The sequence below is a fragment of the Ornithorhynchus anatinus genome, chromosome 5 (genome assembly GCF_004115215.2).
Source record: "Ornithorhynchus anatinus isolate Pmale09 chromosome 5, mOrnAna1.pri.v4, whole genome shotgun sequence".
NCBI classification, from domain to species: Eukaryota; Metazoa; Chordata; class Mammalia; order Monotremata; family Ornithorhynchidae; genus Ornithorhynchus; species Ornithorhynchus anatinus.
The window spans coordinates 78,234,956-78,247,023 of record NC_041732.1 but is presented as its reverse complement, the minus strand read 5'-3'; the positions used below and the strand labels follow the sequence as shown (position 1 = coordinate 78,247,023).

Here is a 12,068-nt window from a genome sequence, read left to right as displayed (position 1 = left end):
AGTCTCTGAGGAAGTCTCCCCCTCTAGACTGTAAGCTCATTGTGGGTAGGGGCTGTGTTTGTTTATTGTTATTTCGTACTTCCCCAAGCGCTTAGTACAGAAAGCGCTCAATAAATCGATGGAATGAATGAAGTGTTAGCCCAGCAACTTGGGCTGTTACATTCCGATCCTCAGAGCCAGATTCAGGACGAGCCCCAGTAGCCTCCGGGGGCCTCGGCTTCTCCGGCCTCTACGTTGGCTCCAGGTGCATGGGGCACCTGAAGAAGTGGCGGACTGTGGGGGGCGGGGAGTGGATCCTGCGTGGAAGACTCCAGGCCTGGAGTTACTCCTTGCACCCCAAACCCCGCTTTCGCTGCCTGCCGTTTCCCAGGAGATCTGCAGCTGGGGCTCAAACCTGAACCCTTCAAGGGGCAAGCAGAGTGCCCTTTTAAGCATGTGGTGTCCTAACCGGATCACCTTCATTTAGTGAGAAGCAGTATGACCTAATGGACAGAGGACCTGGGTTCCAATCCCGCTTCTGCAGCCTGGGGCAAGCCACTCACTTCTCTGTACCTCCGTTTCCTCATCCGTAAAATGGGGATTAGATACCGGTTCTCCCTCCTACTTAGATTCTCAGCCCCTTGTGAGACAGGAACTGTGCCCATCCTGTCTTGTCTCTACCCCAGTGCTTAGTACAGTGCCTGGCACATTATAAACATTTAACAAATGCCAGTCGTCATCATTATTAGTAGTATTATCATTATTATTACTAAATTGCCTTAGAATCATCTCTGCCTTGGAGGTGTCTCCCTCAATCATCTCCCAGCCCGGATCCAGTTTAGAGCGGGGCAAGTGGAGGCCTCTGGGGGCTACCAGGGCTTCGGGGCTCGCCCTGAATCTAGCTTTGAGGGAGCAAATGGAAAAGCCCTGACCACTGTGATCTCCACCCCATTAGCCTTGTCTGGCTATGCCCGAGACCAAGGGAGGGAGGCAGGACCCTGCTCTTTCCTGCCAGCGTTTCCTGGAACAGGCCGTCGGCTTGTCTTTCAGTACACTACGGTCCCCGATCTCTACTTTGAGAATGCCATGCGGTTCTTTAACTTCTCATCCAGAGTGATTGCCGACCAGCTCAGGAAAGCTCCGAACCGGGACCAGTAAGTCCTTCTTGTTGCCTGTATCCTCCCTGGGGACGGGGGTGGGGATGCGGGGGGGACCAATAGAGACTCGCCCAGTTCTAAGATCTCAGGGGCCATTTTGGGCCAGCGTGGGAAAAGAAGAGAATGTGCTGTGGCGTTATTCCCGTGAGAAACTAAAGCCCACATGACTCACCAGAGACCCTAGGAAGTTAGCGATGGAACCAGGGCTGAATCCCTCCATCTTTTCGCCCACCAGTCTCCCAATGCTCTTCCCTCAGAGTTTTGTACACTTTAGTCTCGGTGGGAGGAAGAAGGCTGATCTCCGCGGCCCATCCAAGGAAGACAAAAGTATTTAGTGTATCTGGTGCTCGGGTCCTAGCCGCGGCCCCCAAGGCTGACGGGATGACTGGATTGGGGAGGAACACGGGGTTCTCCCAGCCGGGTCCCAGAAAGGGGCGGGGATGAGGCCTTCGCTACCATCTGGGGTTGGAGTCTGTTTTGGAGCAAATCACTACCTTGGGGAGCCTCAAGGAGCCTCCACCACCTGGCCCTGCTTCCTCTTTCCAAGGCTGTTCAGTTTCTCGCCCCACCCTCTACTCCTTCGGTCCCTCTCCTCCTCCTCCCTGCCCTCCGGCTCCCTCTCACCCGTTTCAGAAGAGTCAAATGACACACCCGCCATTTACAGGGATTTGAATATGCTCTTTTACTCTCCCCAAACCCAGTTTCCATTAGGCTCTTACCAAAAATGAACATCCTTTTCGGGTTCTCGGTGGTGATGGTTCCTCTTGAGGACCAGGCAGGCTTCCTGCGCCCAATCGTTTGAACCAAACAGGGTCACCGCAATTAATCTACAAGGAGGAGGACCCGGGAGGACCCAGGCTGGACCCAGCTCTTGCTCGTTCCTACTCCGGCCCCCGCCTCTCTCCTGCACCTCAGAGAGGGGAGCAGCACAGCACCCGCCCCCCTGCCCCGCACCAGGATCCCTCTGTGCAGAGGCCCAGCTGCCCAGCTTTCAGGCAGGGAGAGGCCTGTTCAAAGCATCGCAAGCCCTGAGGCTGGGCAAAATGGTCCAAGGCCCTGATGTACTTCTAGCAGTGCCCGGGCCTGGCTAGATTTGCCCTTCTGAGACAGGACGGCCCGTTACTGGGTCCCTCCATTCCCGGAAGCTCTTCCAGGCCCCTAGATTGGAAAAAACCTGCATTTGAGTCCGCTGCCTTTTTGCGACGGGCTGGCCTCTGCTTCTGCTGAGCCCAGGAACCCTGGAGACTCTCTAAGAGGAGAAAAGCAAAGCAAACACCCTTGATTTTTTCAGAAAATCTCTCATTCCCCCTGAGGCGTGACCCTGCTAAATTTTCCCCCTTTTTTCTGGTGGAACCTTGGCTCCCCTCAGTGGGCGAACGGAGCATTACCCTTCACCTACAGTTCTATATCGTCCATCTCGCCGCTGACCGCTCGCCCACGTCCTGCCCCTGGCCTGGAACACCCTCCCTCCTCAAATCCGACAGACACTCTCCCCCTCTTCAAAGCCTTACTGAAGGCGCATCTCCTCCAAGAGGCCTTCCCAGACTAAGCACCCCCCTTTCCTCTTCTCCCACTCCCTTCTGCGCTGCCCTGACTTGCTCCCTTTGTTCTTCTCCCCCTGCCCCCAGCACCACAGCACTTACATACATATCTGTCATTTGTTTATATTAATGTCTGTCTCCCCCCACTCTATACTGTAAGCTCATTGTGGGAAGGAAATGTCTGTTTTTTGTTATATTGTACTCTCCCAAGTGCTTAGCACACAGTAAATGCTCAATAAATCCGACTGAATGATTGAATGAATGCTCTGCACACAGTAAGTGCTTAATAAATACAATTGAATGAGTGAATGAATGAATAAATGAACTTATCGTCGCCCCTTTTGCTTTTAGAGTTGTCGACTGTACTCTGCTCGGGGATCAGGGAACAGTGAAGGCTCCCTTTGGATCGATGTTGTCTCTGTTTCTTCCACCCTCCTGAGGAGGATGCTGGCTGCATCAGCAGTTGGGCTTTATTCCTCAAGCATCAGGAAGAGGGGGTAGCCGGTGTGACTTTAGCACCCCCGGTCCTGTCCGTGGATTACCACTCATCCACTCTGACCCGAGGATCCGCTAGTTATGATTAAATGGGATTGGCTCCACGAGCTGGATGTCACCCGGGTCATTCCTTCACTTACAAGCGAGACTGCGCTCCTCACCCCAGAAGGATCCTTTTGGCCTTTTCTAGTTGCCCCATTGACCCCCATCCCTCCCTCTCTGGTCGGTACAGCCCTTGTGGCTGACAGGTCCAAGCTCCCTTGCAGCTCCTGGTGTATTTCTGGGGTGGGAAAATGACCAGTGACCATCCTAAAGCAGAGTCCCACACACACAGCATGCCCTGTGGCGCAATGTACCCCCTTTCTGCTGGCAACACTCTCTCTCTGCTGCTTTGTGTAGGTGGAGCATGACGCCTCCAACCGTGAACGCGTACTACTCGCCCACCAAGAATGAGATCGTGTTTCCCGCCGGGATCCTGCAGGCTCCGTTCTACACCAGAACCTCCCCCAAGTATGTCTTCCTCCGTTGCCCCATCCTACCCATCACATCTTCCCCAAGTCATCCGGCAGCATGTGAGCAGCTGGTTGTCTGGAAGACCGATTCCCAGAGCTGTCCTCCTTTTGGCTTTGGAATGTGGGAGAAAATGTCCCCTTTCACCTAGGAGCGGGCAGTACCAACATTAGACCGGAAGAACCATGTTAGGGGACGGGATCTGTGTTGAGCACCTTTCTTTGGGAGATGACCGGGTTTCTCTGTAGTCTGCAGGTCCTTCAAGTGGAATGTGGGAGAGGAGAGCTCCCCGTGGTCCCTCCAGCCATACCAGGACTTCCCTCCGACCCCCAACCATACCAGGACACTCTCCCATCCCCCTTCCTCTCCCTCAGCCATACCAGGAGCCCCCTCCTCAATCAATCACTGGTTTTTACTAACTGCTTAATGTGTACAGAGCACTGTACTAAGCACTTGGGAGAATAAACAAAGTTGGTAGAAACATTTTCTGGCCACAAGGTGCTTACAATCTGTTCTTCTCCACCCCTAGCCCCCAGCCATGCCAGAACCCCCCCACCTTTTTATGGTATTTGTTGAGCGATTATTATGTGCCAGACATTGTACTTAGCACTAGGGTAGGTGCAGATTAATCAGGTTGGGCACAGTCCTTTTCCCACATGGGGCTCATGGTCTTAGTCCCCAATTGACAGGTGAAGTAACTGAAGCACAGAGAAGTTCAGTGCCTTGCCCATGGTCACACAGCAGGCATGTGGCGGAGCCAGGGTTAGAATCCAGGTCCTGTGACTCCCCCACCAGCTATGATCAGGACCCCTTTTAACTTTCAGCAGTCAATCCAGGAGTTTAGCTTATTGTGGGCAGGAAACGTGTTTACCAACTCTGTTATACTGTATTCTACCAAGTGTTTAGTACAGTGCTCTGCCCAAGGCAAGCACTCAAATACGATTGATTGATTGATTGATTGTGGCCCCTTCTACCAACAGCTAGTTGAAGAAAGAGTTTCCATTGTCCCACAGGATCCTCCATGAAGTTCCCCTGAGAAAAGGTCTTGGGACCTCGAGGACATTGACACTCCTTCACTACACAATGGGTCTTTCCAGTTTTTCTTCAGGGAAGGGGACAAAAGGTTTTGGGCATGCAGGAATTAGTTGTATTTATTGAGCGCTTACTGTGTGCAGAGCACTGTATTAAGCGCTTGGGAGGGTACACTATAACACATTCCTTGCCTGAAATGAGTTTATAGTCTGGAGGGAGTGTGTACTGGCGAGTTTTATTGGAAACCTACCCCGTCCCATGAACTCCCATGTGATGTAGATTGGGAGATTTGACTTCCCAAAACTTACTGCCAAGAAAGTTGAGCGCCATATAACGATCCGAGGGAACAGATTTGCCAAAAGGACACTGGTTGGGAAGCCTTCAAGGGTCTGCCTCCATGTGCCGCCTTCTCCAGAGTCTAGTGCACAATTCTGCCCTCTGGTCAGCTCAGACTGATGAAACGTCTGTAGAAACTCAGGGAGGAACGAGACCACTAGGCTGGCCCAGAACTCTCCCTTCCATGTGCCGCCCTGCTGTGCGGGCAACGCAGTTTCTGCTCGGGAAAACGCATGCACCGGTCCTGGCCAGTGACAAAGGAACCATGAGGGAGGATCAGACGGGCGGCTTAGGAGCCGGTTGCCCCCACAAGCTGTCTCAGGGAAAAAGAAGGCATTGTGCTATCAGGTTGAGGTGATTCCTCCATTTTCCCCATTCTATCTGCTCCCTGGATTCCCAATTGAGAATCTTGAGAATTGGAAAGCATCCCTGAGATATAAAACCCGTGACTCCTTACCATCCCCAGGTCGCTGAATTTTGGCGGAATAGGTGTCGTCGTGGGCCATGAGCTGACTCACGCCTTCGATGATCAAGGTATGTATTGATAATAACAATGATCGTGGCGTTTGTTCAGCATTTAGTACGTACCAAGCCTAATAATTAATTTGGGCACACCCTAAGTCTCTAAGTGGGAAGAACAGGAAATCTGTCTTCATTTTACAGAAGAGGAAACTAAAGCTTAGTGAACTGACTTGCCCGAGGTCACACAACGGGCAAGTGGTGGAGCCGGGATTAGAACCCAAGTCTACAGACTCTCAGACCTGGGCTCTTTCCAGTAGGCTCAGCAGCTCAGCAGCCAGCAGAAAGGGCAGGAAGGGAGCTAAATGGAGATGTGAAAGTTCTTAGTTTTAGCTTCATCTGCCTGAATATCCTAGTGGTATTTAAAGGAGCCTTCTTCATACTTTAGAATTTTGTTCCAGCCCTGTTTTTAAAAAAAAATCTGGCTAATTGGGTGGGTAGGACCTGGGGCTGGCACCTGAGACTTCCACTCCCAGGCTGAGATTTAGCTCACTTCACCTTCACTTCTCACAGAGTACCTGTTATTCAGGTTTGGGCTTGATGGGATGGGGGAGGATGATGCGTTGAGCAGGGAAGGGGGCAGGTAAAAGATCTGGCCTGACCCCAGGTCAGTCCTGATCCAGGATGGATAACATTTACCTCATCTGTAGAATGGAGATTAAGTCTGTGAGCTCCATGTGGGACAGGGACTGTGTCCAACTTGATTTGCTTGTATGTACCCCAGCACTTAGTACAGTGCTTGGCACACAGTCAGTGCTTAACAGGTACCATAGAAGAACACTAAAATTAATAATTGTGGTATTTATTATATACCAAGCACTGGAATAAATATAGTATTGTCAGATCAGACAGTCCCTGTCCCACATGGGGCCCACAATCTCGGTGGGAAGGAGAAGAGGTATTTCATTCCCATTTTACTGAAGAGGAAACCTCAAAACAGAGAAGTAACTTGCCCAAAGTCACACAGCAGGCAAGTGGTGGAGCCTGGATCCGAACCCAGGTCTCGACTCCCAGGCCCATGCTCTTTCCACAAGGCGACTGCTTCCAGTTTGGGAGGTCTCGGTCCAAACTGGATTTTGAGCCCAACTCTGCTGCTCAGGTCTCCGTGAGGCCGCTGGGCCCGAGATGATCGAGTTTGTCCCTGGATTCCCTAAGTAATCCCCTGCCCACCCCCGCCAATCCCAGGCCCGACTGGTGGGGTTGGATTCCTGCTATGAGCTGTCCCCTGGGACTTGGGATGGCAGGGGGAGCATCGAGCTTCTGTTCTCATCCAGGGCTGGGTGGAGGAAGCGGGCTGAGGCCAGACTTGCTATCTGGGTAACTTTCCCGTGCCTCGTTCGGTCTTACACTTCCAAGACCTAAGAGCCGGAGCTGGAGGTCCCGGCCTCTGCTTGGCCAGACCCGCCGGCCAGCGGCGGGAGAGGAGGCGGGAATGGGGATGGGCTCGTGCTGGGATAGCTTGCTTCATTCTCCCGGCCCTTTTCTCGATGGCCGTAGGGCGAGAATATGACAAAGACGGCAACCTCCGCCCTTGGTGGAAGAACTCTTCCGTGGAAGCCTTCAAGCAGCAGACCGAGTGCATGGTAGAGCAATATGGCAACTACACGGTGAATGGGGAGTCGGTGAACGGCAGGCACACCCTGGGGGAGAACATCGCCGACAACGGGGGCCTCAAGGCAGCCTATCGGGTAGGGAGCTCCGCCTGGGCCTGGAGCCCATCTCCTCCGTGAGCACCCCCGCTTTCCCTCCTGGCCTGTGAGGGCGGGAAGTGGGAATGGCTATCGGTGTGGACCACCGGATCCCTCCACCCGCTCTACCCCCACCCCCAAACCCCTGAAGATCCCCCACATCCAGCCAACCAGTGGCTCTGGGTTCCTCTGACTCACTTATCCGGGGAGTCTGAAGTAGGAGAGGGTCCCCATGGGGATGAGGATTGCCCCATCCCAATCCATCCCATCCCACGTTCCCTTCCCCACTGCATATCTGTTTCTCCTGACATGGGTCTCTGCTAATAACTGTGGTATTTGTGTTAAGCACTATATAAAGTGCTGAGGTAGATAAGCGGATGGGATGGGGGGACCGAGACGGGGAGGGAGAACAGGTACCGGATCCTCCTTTTACAGATAAGGAAACTGAGGCACAGAGACATCAAGTGACTCTCCCAAGATAACACAGCGGGCGAGTGGCGGAGCATGGATTAGAACCCAAGTCCCCGGACACCCAGACCTGTGCTCTTTCCACTAGGCCACACTGTTCTCTCTTCCAAGTGATCAGTGGTTGTTTGTTTTCCTAGGCCTACCAGAACTGGGTGAAGAAAAACGGGGAAGAGGAGACGTTACCCACTCTTGGCCTGAACAATAACCAACTCTTCTTTTTGGGATTTGCTCAGGTGAGTCCACCAGGAGAGCCTGGTTGTAGTTCTTGGCCCAAAAGGGAACCGCTCCCGTGGCCGAGACGGTCTGATCGGGCCGGGTTTGCTGATCTCATTCATGCACTGTGGTGGGCCTCTCCGTGATCGAGTCCTGGACCGCCGCCTCCAAGTGGTTCGTTGGCCTGAGGAGGCCCGGGGGAGCAGCCGGTGGTCAGAGAAATACCTCGGCCGACCCTGCTTTCCTCTAATCTAGTGGCGTCCTCGTTCAGACGTCTGAACGGGAGCAGGGTCTGGAAAGCCTCCTCGCCCTATTTCTGACCGCCATAGTTGGCCCCAAGAAGGACCAGTGGCAACAACTTTCCATTTCTCCAGTCTGAGGCCCCTTGGCTTTGGGATAAAAGCCCCAACTGGCCTTCAGTGGTTTTCTGTGGCTTGGGAGAGCTTGTAACCCAGAGAGTCCAGGTCAGGCTCAGATACCTTTCCCCTTTGACTTAGAGCCTGACGTCTTGCCAGAATACGGGTGAGGGTGTCGGTGTGTGAGGCGCTGGGTCAGCGTGGTGCGTCCTGCTTCTCTCACCATGTGTTCTCCTCCCCCGCCCCAATGCCACGAAGGTCTGGTGCTCGGTGCGCACCCCCGAGAGCTCTCACGAGGGTCTCATCACGGACCCGCACAGCCCCTCCCGCTTCCGGGTCATCGGCACCGTCTCCAACTCCAGGGAATTCTCAGAACATTTCCAGTGTCCCCCCGGCTCTCCCATGAATCCCCAGCGCAAGTGTGAAGTCTGGTAAAATGGAAGCGGCGGAAGAGAAGGAAGAGGGGGACCGGGAAGGAGAGACAGACACCCGGTGTTGGGGGGGGAACTGAACCTGCTTTCGCTGTCTTGCGTCAAGAAGAATGTGACTCCGGCCCCTCGCCCCGAGAGCTGCCTTCGACGTCCCGGAAAGGTCTCGGCAAGATGGGCTCCCCCGAGCCGGAGGCTCGGGGTGGAATCAGAGATTGGATCCACTGTGAAAACCCCTTTTATCTCGTTCACTTGCAAATTGAGTCTTACATTGTAACCGGTGTCCCGTCGATCCACGAGGCCACCCGGGCCCGGCCGGGGTGGCCGGCGATCGGCTGTTCGGTCCGTGGTTCCGGGCTCGGCCTCAGGCTAACACCCGCTCGTGTCAGTGTGTCAGATGCTTTAAAGATATATTTTTGGGGAAATTTTTGAAACATTATGGAATACACTGGAAATCTTCAGGGAAAAATGCCTTTAAAATACTTTTTTTTAAAGAAAGATTGGTATATTTATTATGTTCTGGTTTTTTTTAAATGATGAGGTAGAGCCCCAGCGACTCTACCAGTCCACCCGGAACAGAGGAGGTTGAGCAGCCCTAGGGTTAATGCAGAGGTGGGGGTCAGCGCTTAGGTAGGTCCAGGGTCCAGGGGAAGAGCCAACCGGGGATGTACCAGATTCACACACACATCAGCCAGCGGGGAGCACCTTAGTTGCTGAGGAAATTCGGAGCGCCTTGTTTTGCCCAGCACCATTGTGCAGGTTGAGGATTGCAGTCTGGTGCGTTGACCCCGGAAACACACGGAAATTATGTCAGGGCGAAGAGTGGCAGCAAACCACTGCCCGCTCTTGACCCCTCCCCGGCTCCTCCTCTGGCTCTCACTGAGGCATGAGGAACATCTAGGAGGACGGAGTCGAGGGGGCCTCCTCTTAGCACCCCGTGGGGTTTCTCCTCTTGGGCTTTTTGTCCTGCTGCTGCTATCGTGCAGTCCCAGGTGGCTCTGAAGCCCTCCTTGAAGCTCTGCCCAGATTCCAGCTGTTTCAAGCCCTGTTCTTCAGCCGTCCCAGAAGGAGCTTCCGTGGCCTGAAGAGGCAGGCTACCCTTGGGTTTTCCAAGAGAAGAGAGTCAGCAGATGAGCTCCCGCCTTTTGCACTTCATTTCCTCCGTACGTGCCGCTGCCACGCCCTCCATCATGGAGTCTCAGCAGAGAAATCTTACCGGTTCCGACGGCTCCCTCCCGAACCCTGAGTTCTCCCCCAGCACGCTCCCTCTGAGCGCGCCCCTCCACCTTAGGGAGCACTTAAGTCACCGGCACCGGTGGCCTCTACCTCGCCAGCCGGGCAGTAGCCGTTCACCCCGAACAAAGCTGTCCATGCTACGCCCAGACCCCTAGAGGGGCTTTCACACTCCCACCCTCCTCGGCTCCCCAACCTGCCTTTCTCAGCTGTCCAGTGCCTTAGAGGGGTTTGCCGGTAACGCGGCCTTTAATTCCACCCAGGTGCACGGACTCCTCCTTGGGTCTGCTCTGGCGTCGAAAGCAAAATCACATTCTTTGCTCGGACAGATTTTCACACACTCCTCAGAGTCCCGGAAGGAAACGCTCCCCTCCAGCCCACCAGAAAAGACCTATTTGAGCCTACAGGCCTCTCTCCAAAGCGAGAGAGAAGCCAGAATTTCTGACTCGGGATAGCAGCCTGAAGCTGGCTGCAAGAGGCTCGGCTGAGGAACTTCTCACTCCCATCAGTAGTTTCAAAAACCTTCCTCGGTTTTGGACATCTGGTTCCTTTCCCCCACCTTCATCCCCTTTCTGCAGGCAGCGGCAGAAGGGCTTCCCGCTCTGGGGAGAAACTGGCAGAGCAGACTCAGGGTCTAGACAGAGGGTTACTTTCTCCTTGCTCAACCCGGCACGGTGGGTCTCCTGGCAACTGGAAGCCTGGGAGAGAAGTGAGGCCTGTCGCCTCCTCAGAGTTTCCCAGACCCTTAAGAAGAAGATAGGAGTCATTTTGGAAATAGTGTCCTGTGATTGAGAGGTCAGGGGTTAGTTTATTACCATGCTCTTTAGCCCTTTTTTCCTTCATCCTCCAGAGCCTTCTAAATTCGCTCTCTTCCTGAGGGCAAGAACCAGACCGCTACCCTCCTGTCAGCTAAACATCAGGCCAAAATGCAGGAATTTCCAAGTCATTTCTTCACACCAAACTTGTCGTTGGCAGCTTCAGTGACCTGTATTCCTGGAGCAGGGCTTCCCCTGAGCTCTGCTCAAGAGCATTAGATTGCAGAGGGATTTGGGAGAGAGGCTGGATCCCACGCTACTCCCCTAAGAGCCAGTGTGCCCCCTTGTCAGAGTGTCTCTTTTCCACATTGATGGATCCCAGCTCTCCAAAAGGTTTTGTCCTCGAGTCAAGTCTGAGCTCCAGGGCCCGTCGCAGCTGGGAGTGATCTGGGACAGGTTACCCAGCTAGGCAGGAATGTACCCGATCGTTTCCAGATGTGCCGGGAGCGGAGGGCGCGGGGCCGGGCGGGAGGATCCTGCAGCAGAACGGAAAAGGAATGGGTCAGTCGGGAAGGGCCACGCCGCCACCTTACCGGGCCCCTCTGCTCCCAAGCTGTGCTTTGGCATTGGCTGAGGAGGAGGGTGCTCTGGAAAGGGTCCGAAGTGAGAGAAAATGGCCTCCCAGCCTTCCCTGAGGGAACAGAGAGAGCCATTGGGTGAACAGGGTGGGGGATGATGCGGGCTGAAGGAGGAGGCTTTCTAGGGAGATGGCAGTCTGGCTCCTCAGCAGTTTTGTGACGACACAGATGTTGGGCTGTGGGTGAGGGTTGTATTTTCATTTTTTTGTGTGCTACTGTAGTTTTTCATGTGGCACTATTGTAAGTGAAATAAAATACTTCTACCTAAATGGAGTCTGTGTGTGTGTGTGTGTGTGTGTATATGTGTATGCCTTTTGGCCCTGGCCAGAGTGTCTGCTCTATACACAGGAAGTCTGGGTGAGGTGGTTGATTTATTCTCTGGGCGTTGAATAATACTCAGACAAGAGTCCATATTGTAAGACTGATTAGTTGTCTCATACACACTCATACACACACATGTATACATATATATTCCCTTTTTACAGGGAAAGTAGTATGGCCTAGTGGAAAGAACATGGGTCTAGAACTCAGGAGATTAGGATTCTAATCCTGGCTCTGCCTCTTGTCTGCTTCGTGACCTGGGGCAAGTCACTTAACTTCTCTGGGCCTCAACTTCCTCGGCTGAAAAATGAGGATTCGATTCCTGGTCTTCCTCCCACTTTGACTGTGAACCCCATGTGCGACAGGGGCTGTGTCCAACCTGATTATCTGCTACCTACC

General features: G+C 53.7%; 1 protein-coding gene across 5 annotated transcripts in view; it reads left to right on the top strand.

Moving 5' to 3' along the window:
• ECE1 (endothelin converting enzyme 1) overlaps positions 1-11,617 on the top strand; it is a 146,251-nt gene extending 134,634 nt beyond the window's left edge. For all 5 annotated transcript variants that reach the window (XM_029066457.2, XM_029066459.1, XM_029066455.1 and 2 more), the window contains 6 exons: positions 1,030-1,133; positions 3,572-3,682; positions 5,517-5,584; positions 7,067-7,257; positions 7,863-7,958; positions 8,553-11,617. In XM_029066457.2, coding sequence (XP_028922290.1) covers positions 1,030-1,133; positions 3,572-3,682; positions 5,517-5,584; positions 7,067-7,257; positions 7,863-7,958; positions 8,553-8,729 — 747 coding nt within the window. In that variant the 3' untranslated portion in view covers positions 8,730-11,617. The remainder of the gene's footprint in view (positions 1-1,029; positions 1,134-3,571; positions 3,683-5,516; positions 5,585-7,066; positions 7,258-7,862; positions 7,959-8,552) is intronic.
• Positions 11,618-12,068: the final 451 nt, after the last annotated feature.